At 35.6% G+C, this 14,746-nt stretch overlaps 1 protein-coding gene across 4 annotated transcripts in view; it reads right to left on the reverse strand.

Annotated features, from left to right (window-relative positions):
• Window positions 1-584: 584 nt before the first annotated feature.
• The window catches only part of LOC108965317 (protein spaetzle 5), a 29,684-nt gene continuing 15,522 nt past the window's right edge, over window positions 585-14,746 (reverse strand). For all 4 annotated transcript variants that reach the window (XM_018927640.1, XM_018927638.1, XM_018927641.1 and 1 more), the window contains 7 exons: window positions 14,167-14,297; window positions 12,737-12,888; window positions 7,774-8,058; window positions 7,469-7,708; window positions 7,199-7,395; window positions 7,044-7,110; window positions 585-1,031 (listed from right to left, as the gene is read on the reverse strand). In XM_018927640.1, the coding sequence (XP_018783185.1) occupies window positions 863-1,031; window positions 7,044-7,110; window positions 7,199-7,395; window positions 7,469-7,708; window positions 7,774-8,058; window positions 12,737-12,888; window positions 14,167-14,223 (1,167 nt within the window). In that variant the 5' untranslated portion in view covers window positions 14,224-14,297 and the 3' untranslated portion in view covers window positions 585-862. The remainder of the gene's footprint in view (window positions 1,032-7,043; window positions 7,111-7,198; window positions 7,396-7,468; window positions 7,709-7,773; window positions 8,059-12,736; window positions 12,889-14,166; window positions 14,298-14,746) is intronic.

A 14,746-nucleotide genomic window follows, 5' to 3' on the forward strand; every position in this document is an offset into this window, starting at 1 on the left:
GGCAGTAGTTGTAATTAAATCAAGCTAAGCGGTGAGGAAGATGTGCAGGTCTCTTTTACAATAAGGGGTGTTTGCACTTGGGTACCCCGAAGTAAATATTCAATCGAAAATTCGAGAAGTTTATTGCAGAAAAAATAATTATTGTCACAAAATCTTACGGTCTATGGAAAGAGTTACCTTAAATTGACCAACTTCTTGTGAAGAATAATACGATTTTGCAACCGCAAATTATCTCAAGATATTGCTCAGATCGAATTACTATAGTACATAGCTGCCATACAAATTGACCAATAAAAATACGGCAAACTTTTTTATGTGTCGAGATATTCTTGAATACAATGCTAAAATCTTCAAACATATATTTATATTCAGATCACTATTGCTAAGAAAAAAACCTGGAAGAATATTTTAGTTTCGATGCACCAAAGTTGTTTTTTCGAATTTCATACATTTTCTTTAGGAAAATGATCACGCCAGTTTATTACTTTTTACACATCTATTTTTTCAATTATTGACAATAAAACAAGTTCTTTTTTTCACATTTTATCGTTTTTAATTATGTAATTATTACAAATATCTTCTTTTTTCGCTACAAATTATTTAATGCTACAGATCGTTGAAAGTGTTTTTGTTTTTTTCTTTTTTCGTTTTTAATGTTTCATGATTTGGAGTTCACACATGAGTGTGTCTTGCTTTTGTTTTTGCTGAACGCTTGCATTGTTAACAAATTCGTTATATGTATGTATATAAATTATTTAAGTCTCCATAAATTAATTAAACAATGATTTAAAGAATCTTCAGCTTAAGTGCCGTCGCTGTAGCAGCATTCTTCCGTCAAGCTGAAGACGACCGTGGTGTGCTCTCAATTCGCCGCTATCGTACAAACGCAACAGCTCGGAAACCAAAATGAGTCCGTGTAGAGATTTTGACCGTTGGCCTGCAGGGCAATCAGGCGTTTCTGCACGAATTTCTGCTCGCATCTGGAGTTGTAACCGTTGGGCAGTTGGCAGAGATTCGAGCAGGTGTTCGAGCTGCAAAAACGAATGAGCATAAGATGAGAATGAGGCAAAAATGGTGAATATGTACGTATAAAATAAGATGGGAAACAAGTAAAAAATATAAATGCATTCACAACAACAACTACATTGTATATAGCTATAAAATATGCATTAACAACAACAACAACAACAACAACAACAACAAGAGTGTACGCAGCTATAAAAAATGCACTTTAAAGGTGCAATAAAGGTGAGTGGCGAAGCGGCGCGCATAAGCGGAGAATGCCAAAAATGCAACAACAACAATAAGAACAGCAAAAATGCATGTGCAGCTTAGACCGTATCCTGTGCAAATTCGCACGCAATTTTTTGCTATCTTTTTTATTGTGTTGTATTCTGTTTTTTATACCCTTAACAGTCTGTATTAAGATTGACAAAATGTTTTTAAAACTCAGAAGGAAGCAACAGAGACCCTAGAAAGAATATATCGTCAACTAAAATGCAAAATAACGTAACATCACTTTTCATAAGTTTATAGGCGAAGGAAAAACGACACAATAGAAGCAAGTCGCATTGAAACAAAATTTGGGTTTTGGTTATTAAGTGGTTATATATTGGTTACATGTTGGTTATATATTGGTTATGCTACATACAGACGTATGTAATATGATGTAGTGAATTCTAAGCGATAACAGTTCAATTTCGATTTTTTTGATGATACGTTGCTTTGCATTTTAAGTGACGATAAACTATAGTAAATGAGCACCGCGACGAGCTCAGGCGTTTTAGTCACGGCCATCTGTCTGTATGTACGTGAGGCAGTCCCTTGGTTTATGAGATATCACTTCAAAATTTTTCACACCCTCTTTTCTTTGTCAAAAGCTGCTTACCGGTGGAAATCATTCATATTGAACCACTATAGTATATAGCTTTCATACAAACTGACCTATCAACATTAAATCCATGTTTGGAGGACGTTTTTTTTTTTTTCATTTCACGAGATACACTTCATGAAAGTAACTCTGAGCTATTCTCTGAGATATTCTTCCAGGTTGTTTTTTGAGAAAAAATTGTTCAGTTCAAATTACTATAGCTTATAGCTGTCATACAATCGGAATGATCAAAATTAAACCCTTGTATGGAGAACTTTTTTGTTTGACAAGCTGCTTTCACAAAATTTGGCACAGAGTATCCTGCAAAGCAGTGCTACAATTTCTGTTAAACAATTTTAGATCGGAGCACTATATCTTATAGCTGACATACAAATTTAGCGAACAAAATTTCGTTTTTGTATGGAAATATTTATATTTGTGAAGGGTATTATTCCGTTGGTGTAACCGAAGTCAAAATTTTTCTTGTTTTTGTTTGTTGTTGCTTTTGTTGTTGTTATTCCCTCTTGTTGTTGTTTTTTACTCTGACTTTTCCCCTCATCTTGGTTGTTGTTGTTTTTTGCCCAATGCAAAATTAATTGTATATTATATACACATGCACAGACATATGCGCAACTACTTGTGTTTTCACACACACTACTACATGCACACATGCAAAGATTCATTGTGCACACATGCGTGTTACAAGCTGTGAGCGCCGTAGTAACAAGTGTTTGTTTAATTAAAAGTTGTAGGTAGATATCTCTAAGGTAATTCGCATGGCTACTCATTGTAGCAAGGAATTCACCCACACACACACATAAAAATTTTGTTTTTTATATATATAAATATGTATGCACCATGTTGCACATAGTACGCGTGTCTTTGCCTTACCACGGTTATGCACGGCAGCCCCTCTCTAACTGGGATCCCCTTGTTGTTTGGTTGCGCGCGTGGCTATCGCCTTTATTTGTCCCCTAGCAAATCATCTTGTAATACCCCCTTCGGTTCAAAGTCACTTTGTACGCAATTTTTCCTGCTGTTAGGGGAACCTTCCAAGCATACACACACACACACACACACACACAAACCCTTTTACATATAACAAATATATAAGGAAGCATGTACCCTTGCTGGCGCGAACCCGTGCAATCATATACGCATACTTGCGCACAAATAACAAGCAGGACCTTAGTTAGCGCCGCCAGCAGAGTTTACGCGCACGCGCAGACGTTTCCTTTGTCGCTGACCCAATTTCGCACAGTTATTTTTAAGCATTTTTTTTTATATAATTTCATATTTTTTTCCTCAAATATTAGTGAGTGTTTGTGTATGTTCTTTTAATGGTTTTTGTGCTGGAAGGTGTGAAATTCATATTTAACCGCAATTATTGCTGGACTGTGAAAGCAAGCAATCGTCAATTATTCCCCGAAAAGCAGCTCAAACGAATAAGAGTAAGAGTCACAGCGAACGGCGCTCTTTCTCCCATTGAACCCATATCCTACACAGTTGAATAGTCGAATTCAAATGCAGTATGTGCAGCAAGTAATACAATGCTGCCACAATAGATGCCATTCCGCTGTGTACCCCTGTGTGCCGGGTGAGCTACTGGCAAAGCTTGCATGCAGCTAATTTGTTCCCCTGATTGATTGTTCGTTTGAGGGTTAAGACTGTGTCAGTTTGCCTTTGATTTTCATTTTATTTTACAGTTATATTATTCATGTGTCAATGAGTGTGGCGTGTAGCGCGCTAAAAATTGAAGGGGTACTCTTTTTGGCGAAAAAAATCGGGGTATGCATAACGCCAATTAAGACTTATTTAATTCAACAAAGAGTCAGTTGTATGTAAATATGGCATTTAGGGTAAAGATATATATTTCTGAAAGCTTGAAAACACATAGAATTTGGCACGCTTCCAACTCTCTTCTATGTTATCCCCTGCTATTAGCAACTGGTGGATTTGAATGGAATTGCGAGATAAAATTGGCATCTACATAAATGGACTCATCTTAAATTCAATCGTGAAATTTGTGTTCGCATGAAATTTTTGTTTTTTGTTTTTAAATTATTATTTAGCAAAAAATATTTTGCAATATCTCCATGACCAGCGCCTATTAGAACAACAAAATCGATTTATTTAAAATTTTTTGTTTGAGCTAATCCATGAAAGATGTTGATCTCTGATGCCAAACACATCATTTTGAAACACTGTTTCTTTAGCTTTTTCAGTGTTACTACCGTCAACAGAGGTAGGTGATAAACTCGCATGAAACAAGATTTCGATGACTTCAATGCTTTGTAACATTCAGCTACCAATGTAAAAATGTAGAGTCCCCAAAATACTTTTGAAATATGTTGGATGATTCCGTAGCCGTCGTTGTTAAAGATTGAAACATAAAAAATGTTAGTGAAGATAGACGTAGAACTAAGAGATAACAGCCGGCAGAAGAAGAGGAAGACCTCCATTCTTTCGGAAGGAGCAGTTGGAGAAGAACCTGCCTACACTTGCAGTCTCCAATGGGCACCATACACTCGGCTATAACCGATATAAAGAGGAATAATCTAAGGGAAAAAACTATTGATGCGGATTGAATGAGCAGTTTAATGGTATGTGAAAGCAATGCATTTGAGTTGGTTATAGATTCCGTGTATTATTGCTATTTCAATGGAAATTGTTGAATAATCGTCTTATGTAAAGCACACCGGTATCCTTCCAGCATAAATTCTTAATTTTTGGCTTTTCCTAGATATCAGATGACTAACAGTTTAAGTATCTTATTGGAGGTCTATATTTTATTGCTGATCCCATCATCGCTTACTGAATTTTTAAGATTCAGATTAAAGTCGATTTCGTATTATAAAAAATACCGTGTTTCCAACTTTACAACTGTACAGAAAGGAAGAATATTTCAAAAGCATGGCACTTCGGCATGGCTGTCAATGAGCTTTTATATTATTTTTGTACGTTTAAGAACTAAATGACAAGTAAACTGTATGAACTATTCAGGGTTACAGCTTTAGGTCGTAGATAGGGCTCTTAAACGAAAAGTGCATGAAACTAAGCATTTCGAAAGGGTTTTGTACAAAGAAAATTATCGAATGGCAAGATAAATAGAATAGTTTATTCCATAGTTAGAATATTTTAAATACTTTTTGAACGCAGTGTTGAGAAATGAAGGAAAGTTCTCTGAGCGCCATTCACCTGTGTGTAGTCAGAAACGATTCTTTTACATATGGCTCAAGCAGCTCACGACCACCGTTCTTAGAGCAAGTATCCTCTTCGTAGCCAAAAAAAAAAAATCCGTTTGAAGGCGAACTAAAGTGAGAAGGCGCAAAATCTCTCCCCAAGATTGTACGCTGGGACACTCCACGTAAAAGATAACCCCAATGAAGAGAAAAAACAGCCTCGGGTTAGATTATCCAGACTGGATAAGGAAGCGAAGCGATTGGGTCTTGTAGTGAACAAGGGTAAAATGAAATATCTTGTGTCATTAAACAAAGAGTCGTCGCACTCGCGACTTGCCTCCCATATCACTGTTGATAATCATAACTTGGACGTCGTAGATAATTTCATCTATCATGGAACCAGTATTAACACCGAAATCCAACGCAGAATAACTTGTGCCAAAAGGTACTACTTCAGAAAAAGTATTATTAAAAAGTAAAATCCTTTCTCGACGAACCAAAACCTACCAGTCACCCATCCTCCCCGTTGCGGTAAAGAGAAATGGGAAACAAGTAAGGAAGGGCTAAGTTCGGGTGTCACCGAATATTTTATACTCTCGCATGATAAAATGATAATCGAGATTTCAGGCGTTGTTGTGAACCATTTCACCCATATTTGGTACATGTCATCAGGGTGTTAAGAAAATATTATATACCGAATTTCATTGAAATCGGTAGAGTACTTCCTGAGATATGGTTTTTGTTTATGGCCCATTTTTAATTAAAAAAAAACCCTGGATGCAGCTTCCTTCTGACATTTCTTCCGTAAAATTTAGTGTTTCTGACGTTTTTTGTTAGTCGGTTAACGCACTTTTAGTGATTTTCAACATAACCTTTGTATGGGAGGTGGGCGTKGTTATTATCCGATTTCTTCCATTTTTGAACTGTATATGGAAATGCCTAAAAGAAACGACTCTATACAGTTTGGTTGACATAGCTATAGCAGTTTTAGAGATATGAACAAATAGTTAGTAGGGGGCGGGGCCACGCCCAATTTTCCAAAAAAGTTACGTCCAAATATGCCCCTCCCTAATGCGATCCCTTGTGCCAAATTTGATTTTAATATCTTTATTTATGGCTGAGTTATGACACTTTATAGGTTTCAAGTTTCATCATGATATCTCAATTTTTACTCAAGTTACAGCTTGCACGGACGGACGGACAGACGGACAGAGGGACGGACGGACAGACAGACRTCCRGATTTCAACTCTACTCGTCACCCTGATTGGTATATATAACCCTATATCTGACTCTTTTAGTTTTAGGATTTACAAACAACCGTTATGTGAACAAAACTATAATACTCTCTTTAGCAACTTTGTTGAGAGAGTATAAAAATATCACATCGTGAGATAAATGGCGTTTCGGCTGCTGGTTTATCTAACTTCGGAATGTTTGGCAAAATATGTGAGGTGGATTCGCTGATTTAACTATTACACGTTGGCAAATTTTATTTCGAAAAGTTACTCCTAATTAACAAATCGTGTTTTTCCCCAATAGTATAGTCAGGCGTTGGGAGACTAAAGTCTCAATTGTTCGAATGACTTTTAAGTTTTCGCGTCTTAGAAAAAGGACTATTCTGCCATTTTCTAGTAACCTTGATAAAGTAGACTTTCTTTTTTTTTTCTTCACTTTCCAGTTACACATGAAATGCTTAAAAGTATCAGAAAAAACGCCAATTATTTTAATTAAAAACGATATTAGATTTGTGCATTACATTGCATTTAAATAAGTTAAAAGTATCTTCAAGCAGAAATTAAATAAAACTTTTTTTTTTCAGTGTGGAAACTGTTCCCAGAACTAAAATAGCTGTTTTCATAATTTCTAAACACCCTACACCAAAGATTTTATTTTAAATACATCTTAGACACCCTACAAAATATTCGGTGTATTATGTGCACCCGGCGTTTATAGTGGAATTTAACTGTATACTTAATTATAGCAAACTTACGCGCATAATTCCGTTTTAACCATTTGGCGCGCTGTACTCGGCTCATTCACCACGAACATCCAGTTGCCTAACAAAACAAGAAAATAATAAAAATCAACAAAAATGCTATAATAACTGAAAACCGAAGTAAATGTGCCATAATAACTCAAACTCACCTTTGTTGTTGAGCGCCGCTTGTGGGGTAATAAATTGTGAGGTGGTCTTGCAGAGTGTTTCCCGACCGGGACTTTGTCGTTTGGTACGCGTTTTGGCGCCCTTGTCGGCACCGACGATATCCAAGAGATCCATATTAAGTGAAACGTCACGTGACAGGTTCGATGAAGATGATGTGCTTTGGGAGGATGAAGAAATGCTAACAAGAATACAAAAAAGATACTCAGAAAATCAAGTAAGAATTAAAAACTGTAGTGATTTTATGCATTTACCTGCGTTTCGCACGACTAGCCGTCACTGGGTCGGCATCGGGGCCGTATGATGTCAAGGCGGCGGTTAAGTTGCCGCCCACTTCTACGCCCACCACACCGTCAATATTGCGTGTTATGCGTTTAAGCCAAAAGGCGGGGCTATTCGACGACGTTTTATGCCCACTACCGGCCCCTGTACCGCTGTAGCTGTTCACCTGATTTTTATTCGGCCGTTGGCCAGCGGAGGTGTAGAAAAGGAAGCTGAAATATTCATGCAAGCAATATATTTTATACTTATTAATAGAGCTCGATCTATTTGAACTTACGTTGGGGTCTCTGTCGTCTGTGCTTTTGTAAAGATAAATGTGTTCTCACTACTGCTGGGAGCTCCGGCTCCGACGCCACCCTTACTATTTGCATTGGGAGAGCCATATTTATAGCCATTAAAGTCATCACTGCCGCTATTATAGGGGCGATTAAAAATAAAGGCTGGATCGTAGAAAACAGGCGACTCGTGCCACGTCAATGCAGCGAATTCATCCCAGGATTCATCCACGAGCAGATTCTTAGCTTCATAACCCCATTTATGAACGAGATGCTTGATGAGATAGCTGTGAAGTAAAAGGCAATAATGAAAGAAGTTTAGCAAGTTATACTCAGGAAGACGTTATGCATATTTAGACTCCATATTGTTTCTCTAGGTCTTTAACTTTCTTGGGTGGAAATATTATATTATAAAGGGTGTTTTTTTCAGACTTGTTGTTTACAGCAAGCCAAAACTATTTCGTCGTTGGTATTTTTGACCGCTGGTAGTTGATTAGTTGCTGAATTAAACTGAATAAATTTGGCATTTCATAATGAACAGACTTACTCCGAAAGGAAATACTTAAGTCGATAATTCGAGAAGCCCATAATCAGTTTCGCATCACGTGTACTCTAGTGGACAATACGCATTCTCAAACACGCCGTACACCGAGGACATTATTCCTGCATGGAATAGAGTACCGGAATGAGCTCATCTACCATCGCAAGCAACAATTAGAGCTCTGCGTATCCACTTCATGGAAGATATTTCGGAAGGATCTATGTTTGCGTGCTTAAAAAATCCAACGCGTGTAAGAATTGAAGCCGAACGGCCATCAAGCGTGTCACAAGTTCTGCGAATGGGCTCAGAGGAGGTGGCCACTGTTACAGTGTAAGAAGAACGTTGCACAACGCTGATTAATGAATTTCGTGCGTGAATTGCTGAAAGTAGATGTGGACGATCTTCGGTTCCCACAAGACGGCCCTAATCCAGAACATTATCTCGAGTCGTGGACCTGTGACGTGACCTTCAAGATCGTGCGATTTATCGCCAAGAGCGCGAGATGACTGACGCCTTGGACGAGAATATTCGGCTCGTTATTGTAGACACACATCGGCTGAAACTTATTCGAATCGTTTCATTTGCCTGAAATCATATTTAAAACGTGTCGACAAACTCTTCTTGAAAACCACATATTGAAAAATTCTCCCTTTATTTTAAGTAAACCGATTAGAAAAGCAAGATCTCTACGACCGCGTTTGAGTAGTGAATGGAAATTGCCAAAGTTGTGTGGCAGAAAACACTTGGAAACATCTTGGAAACGTAACCTTTCTAAGTAGCCGATAATAGAGTAGAAGAAAGAACGGATATTTCAATCACGCTGAAAGTGAAAATTTCCATGTCGTTTTAAGAAGTTTTCTATTAAGTGGTTCACTTTAGACAGTTAACTTTTGATTGGCTTGAGTCACGTAAGGTAGAAATAATCGGAACTAAAAAATTTCCCAAATTGTCTTCTGATAGTATTAAGTGAGAGATTACTCAACCTACGATTATTTACCTTACCACAAGTGTTTAGTGACCTTAAATGCTTTGAATATGAAACTCAAAAATCAATACATAAATACTGCTTAAATTCAGCGCAACACTGTATACGAATACGATCGTAAAAAGCAAAAGTAAGGTGTAGCTTTACATTCGATCCGATTATGTATACAAACTTGCTTTGTAAAATTCATTCAAAACGCGGCAGCAACATAAAATCAACACTCGTTTAGCTAATTCTGGTCACGTGCCAACCCAAAATGAACGAAACGGTAAAAGTGTGCGCAACTAAAATATAAAAACAAAAATCACAAAAATAAAGTTAATCAAAATGTAGGCAATCCATCAGTTGATTGTGTTCATGTGACAAGCAGACGGACAGACTAACAGATGGACCGACGGTGCGACTAAATAAAATTTTGGTGACTGGGGCAATAAAACAGGTATTTTCTCCAAAAGATCAACAGCAAGCAACTAACAAAAACCAAAAAGAAAAAAAAACACAACAAAAAAAAAATCCGAAAAAAAACTAAATAAATAACAATAAAGTTGTGTAACAGGCCTTCGTTTAAAAATCTCCAAACATGTGTTAGCTCGGATTTACATAAACTTTATAGCAGTGCGACCTGGCGCTAAGCTATTGCACCGCAGGCGTAGGAGGCATAAAAAATAACCTTTTTTCAACACGCACAATATTGTTGTTGTTTTAAGCAACTTTCTAACATTCGACGTTAATACTATTCGAATAATATTCATTATAGAAAATATTTTTGTAAATATTGTTGAAGTATGGACTAAACTGTCACTAAGTATATCTAATGCCATTGACCCAGTTTTTATAGAAATGCGTGCCTTTATTCTTTTAAAGCGGGATTACGAGTTACAGGTTTCTCACATATTGCTTTAGTTAATTGATTTTCCTTAATTTTCGGTAAATAATTTCAGAGTTGTAGTCGTTCACAGAATGTGCTTCTTAAGGCATGGTGTATTAGGCCGATTCAGAATTTTGAACACAACGAAGTAAAAAACGAAAAAAAACGTCTCCCTAAAAACCCAATGCAACACTGAAACATGATTGACAAATTCAAACAAATTTGTTAAAGTAGATTTCACTTTACGAAATTTATTGGAGATAATGTGTAGATATAGTCGCTATATTTGAAATCTCCCTATTGGCAAATACCTCTTTAAATTAAGTAAGGCGTTTTTTCCGGGAGGAGTTAGTGTATTAATTCAAGTACACGGACTGCTACTGATATACATAGCACGATTTTTCCTTTGCTTCGAAATGGACCTCAGTTTCGGTGATCCCCTTTTCATTTCAGCATTTTTTAACGATTCTGAGTACAGGAAATAGTCATTAGCGGCCAGATCTGGAGAATACGGTGAATGGGGAGCAATTTGAAGCCCAATTCAAAGATTTTTGCCAGCATTTTCTTTTACCTCAACTGTGGCCGTTTTTCAGCGATTTATTCTTTAAAAATGTCCTTAATGCTACATATGTATGTAATAGTCACTGTTGAAGGTCTTTCCTTTTTCAAGGTCAAAATGAGCTGTCATGAGTTTAGGGCTAACTAAAAATTATACATATTTAACTCTAGTAGAATCGTTTGTGGCCAAGAAGTCAGTCACAAATATGCAAAACTGTGACAGTGCATTCAGGTTTTTTAATACGGACGTAATATTGCCTTACTACACACCCAAAAAAATAACCGAAATGTATTGAGTCGATTCATAAGAGATTTTGGGTTCATCTACTATTTCTCTGATCACAACATGACGATTTTCAAGTAGTGTTTGTTGAAATTCTTCGATGTTATCGACATTAACAGAGGTTGATGGATGAGAAGAGGCAAGTTTTCGATGACCTTAAGACTTTCAGTTAGTTACTCTCACAATTACACTCAAAGAATAAATATTGGCTTTCAGGCGGTAAGCGCTCCTAATTATGGACTTATGAATATTCAAATGAAAATTAATAATGTCACAAGATAGAAATAATTCTGTTAAATAATATGCATTATTTTGAATTTGGATGTACTTTTACTTACATAAGTAGCCGTGTTTTAATTATTGCTGTTGTAGAGATTTACATTTTCATTTCATTTACTAGTCATGTGTTTTTTAGTCAGCATGTTTTAATCGGTGTAGACATTATTTCTTGTTTTTACATGCTTTGATACCTTGGATTGTTTGTTTTAAACTTTTTTTTTTTTTTGCCTTGTCGTTTAGAAACTGGACCTACCACCGGCATTTGGTGTAAAATCTTATTTATTGCCTCTAACTTAGACTTATTTTGTAAACAATCATACGTAAGCGTTAATTTATTTCCACTTAAACCTTCAGACATTTCAGTAACAACGGCCTTTTCAGTTCACTATGTGTTATTAAGTAAATGGAGAATAAATAATTCTAAGTTCTTTGAGGAATTCCTATATTGCGAACCACAGCAGTAGTGTTAAATAAAACATAGACAAACATACTCAATTATCATACATATCATGAAACTATTGACTGTTTTTATGAACGTAATTTTTTGTTTACTTATTTTAGATCAGGTTATTGGTTCATACGTTTGGTGAGCAACAGTAAACGATAAAATATATTGGCGCCAAGCCAGCCACCGCTACCGGCTTTGCCTAATTGCTTAAACATTAGTCTTGGGGGTATAGTAGTTTTACCAGAAGATTAGCAGTTTTGTTTGGCCTTTGTTTAATTAGCTAATAATAGTGAAAAATGCGAATTTGTCAGCCTAAAAAAATGCCAGTTCTCATATCAATTCAGTGAGATTGAGTATAAAAAAAAAACATATTTTTTTTTTTTTTTGAAGTTTTTGTTGGCTCATTTAAAATAAGTGCATAACATAAGATAAGATAGCATAACATAATATAGCATCGTATAACTTAACTTAACATGATGTAACATAACACAACAGAACTAATCATGACATGACATAATCAAACTTAATAAAAAAAAAAATAACTTTGCATAACATAAAATTACAAAACACAACAGCATAAGATGCCATAACCCAACTTAACGTAACTCAACAGAACATAAGTCAGCAAAGCATAACATTACATAACACAACATAACATGGCTTGGCATACCTTAACCCAACTTAACATAACTTAACTTAGCATAACATAACACTAAATCACCATAAAATAAATATAGTATGACATATCATAACCCAACTTAGCAAAACTTAACATAACTTAACTTAGCATAACATAAATTAGCATAACATAACATTGCACTACACAAAATAGCATGACATACCATAACCTAATTTAACATAAATTAACTTAACATAACATTACCAAAAAACCGTTCTTCTTTATTGGCGTTCTCAAAATAATAGCACTACCAAAATTAACAATTTTCAAATAAATTCTCTCAGTTTTACAAAAGCAAGAAATTTCTTTATTTTATTAACTTACGTTGGATAATTGTCCACATGCTCGCAGTAGGTTCGACCGGGTCGAGCACATGATGGTGTTTGTCCCGGCGGCGCTGGTACAAACTGGCACGGCGGCGCTCCATATAAACCGCAAGACGGTACACTGTGCGCTAATGTTGTATAAACTAGTATCTGCGAAGAAAGAATATTTAAAATTATTACTATCATAAACTGAAACTGAAGTAATAAAAATATGACTAAAAACAAGAAAAAACTTCTTCTAGAATTTAAAATATTTATTTTCGGTTACCAATTTACTTATCGAATTATGCTGTCTGCCGCATGTGTACTTTGGGAGACTAATTATTTTTAAAATATTAATAAATATTAATATTTTTTAGAAGAAATTATCATATGTGGTTTAGCATTTTCTCTTGGAACCCTAGATTTTGTGGTAATGAGTGCCTCACATCAGTTATAAGTTAACATACACTCAAGATCATATTTGACCCGGACTGGTTCGCAAAAACTGCGCGCGCTAAAAACTTCGTGTGTCAACTAGATTGTGTTTGGCAGTTGTTTCCTTACAACGCGAAAAGTTTGTCTGGTGTTTTCTACCATAAAAACGAGATGGATTCATTCTAGGGATTCGTTCAAAATGTACCAGAAGTATTTGGAAAGTCTGCTTTATGACGATGCAGGCCAAATTTAATCCTTAGTGTGTCAACAAAGTGGTAACCTTTCTTAATTTGCAGAAAGATGTCTTAGAGCTCATCAATGACCTAAGTATGTGTTTGATATCAGGGGAAATCAAATCTTGTCAGACCTAAGCAGCCTATCAAGGTAAATTTTTTCATTAAATGTGTGAATGGTTCGTTAGAGCTTCCAGTGAAGTCTAAAAGCGCGATAATGATATGATCCTTGTGGATTCTGAGCAAAACTCTCTTTGATGGCTTCGGTCAGTTTGCTTAAAAATCATGGTCTTGCTGCTCAAAAAAGTATTCTGCTGAAGATCTCTCAATGTACTCCCACGTTCAACAAGGCATTATGTATCAATGGCTGTCTCTAACAGTAAAAAATATATAAACTGAGACCTCAGAATATTTATATTTCGTACAGTATATATATTTACAGAATTTGAGGAAGGAAACTTTTTCCTGAAATCAAAAAGTAACCTATTCCTTTTAACCGAATATCTACTATATATAACCACTATATTATATACTTATCCGGTAATATTTTTAACCAAATTAAAAAAAAAAAAAAAGAAAAAGAAATGATCACATTTGCACTATCGTTTAATCATCCTCGACAGCTGCACAAAGCGCTGTAAAGCAGAAACATAAAATCTCGACTAATAAAATTCGTATTATAACCACATATGATTTAATATGTGTTCGCTTGTGCTCGTTAAACTAAGTACATATATTTTAGAAGCGATAAAATCCGTGTACTCAACATTCAACTTACCACATAAATAAGACTAAAGCCATAATTACTATAGAAACGAGAAATAATACTCTTCATTGTGACATAGATGCGAAGATATCTACGAGTGGTTTAGGCATTTGTGTGTGTGGACTTGGAGCGCGATGAAACAGCTGAAAAGAGGAAGAGCATACAAATCAAATCATTAATTTTTTTTTTTTGTTACTTCATTCGCTAATGTATTGGTAATTAAAAAACAATTATATAAATAAATAGTGTATAAATAAAATTCAATCCGTACTTATTTGGTAATTGTGATACATAAGGCATATGTAAACTATAAATTTATTGAGGTATTTAGTGATGTTTTAATGCGAGTTATTGCATCAAAATTATAAGCGGCTTAGTCACATATGTAAATCCAATATTAGTAAGGTAATCGGCGAAATTGTAAATCAATTACTATGAAACTAAAAGCCGAAAATCATTACACTGGGTGGATAAGGGTTAGGGGAAATATGAATCGATTTCTTCAAATTGTAGACACCACTTATGCAGTTAAAGCCGAGTTTACAATAGCGCGCCTATAATTCTGGCTTCTCACTGTTTGGCGCCAATTGGA

The sequence above is a fragment of the Bactrocera latifrons genome, unplaced genomic scaffold (genome assembly GCF_001853355.1).
Source record: "Bactrocera latifrons isolate USDA-ARS-PBARC rearing strain unplaced genomic scaffold, ASM185335v1 scaffold_139, whole genome shotgun sequence".
NCBI classification, from domain to species: Eukaryota; Metazoa; Arthropoda; class Insecta; order Diptera; family Tephritidae; genus Bactrocera; species Bactrocera latifrons.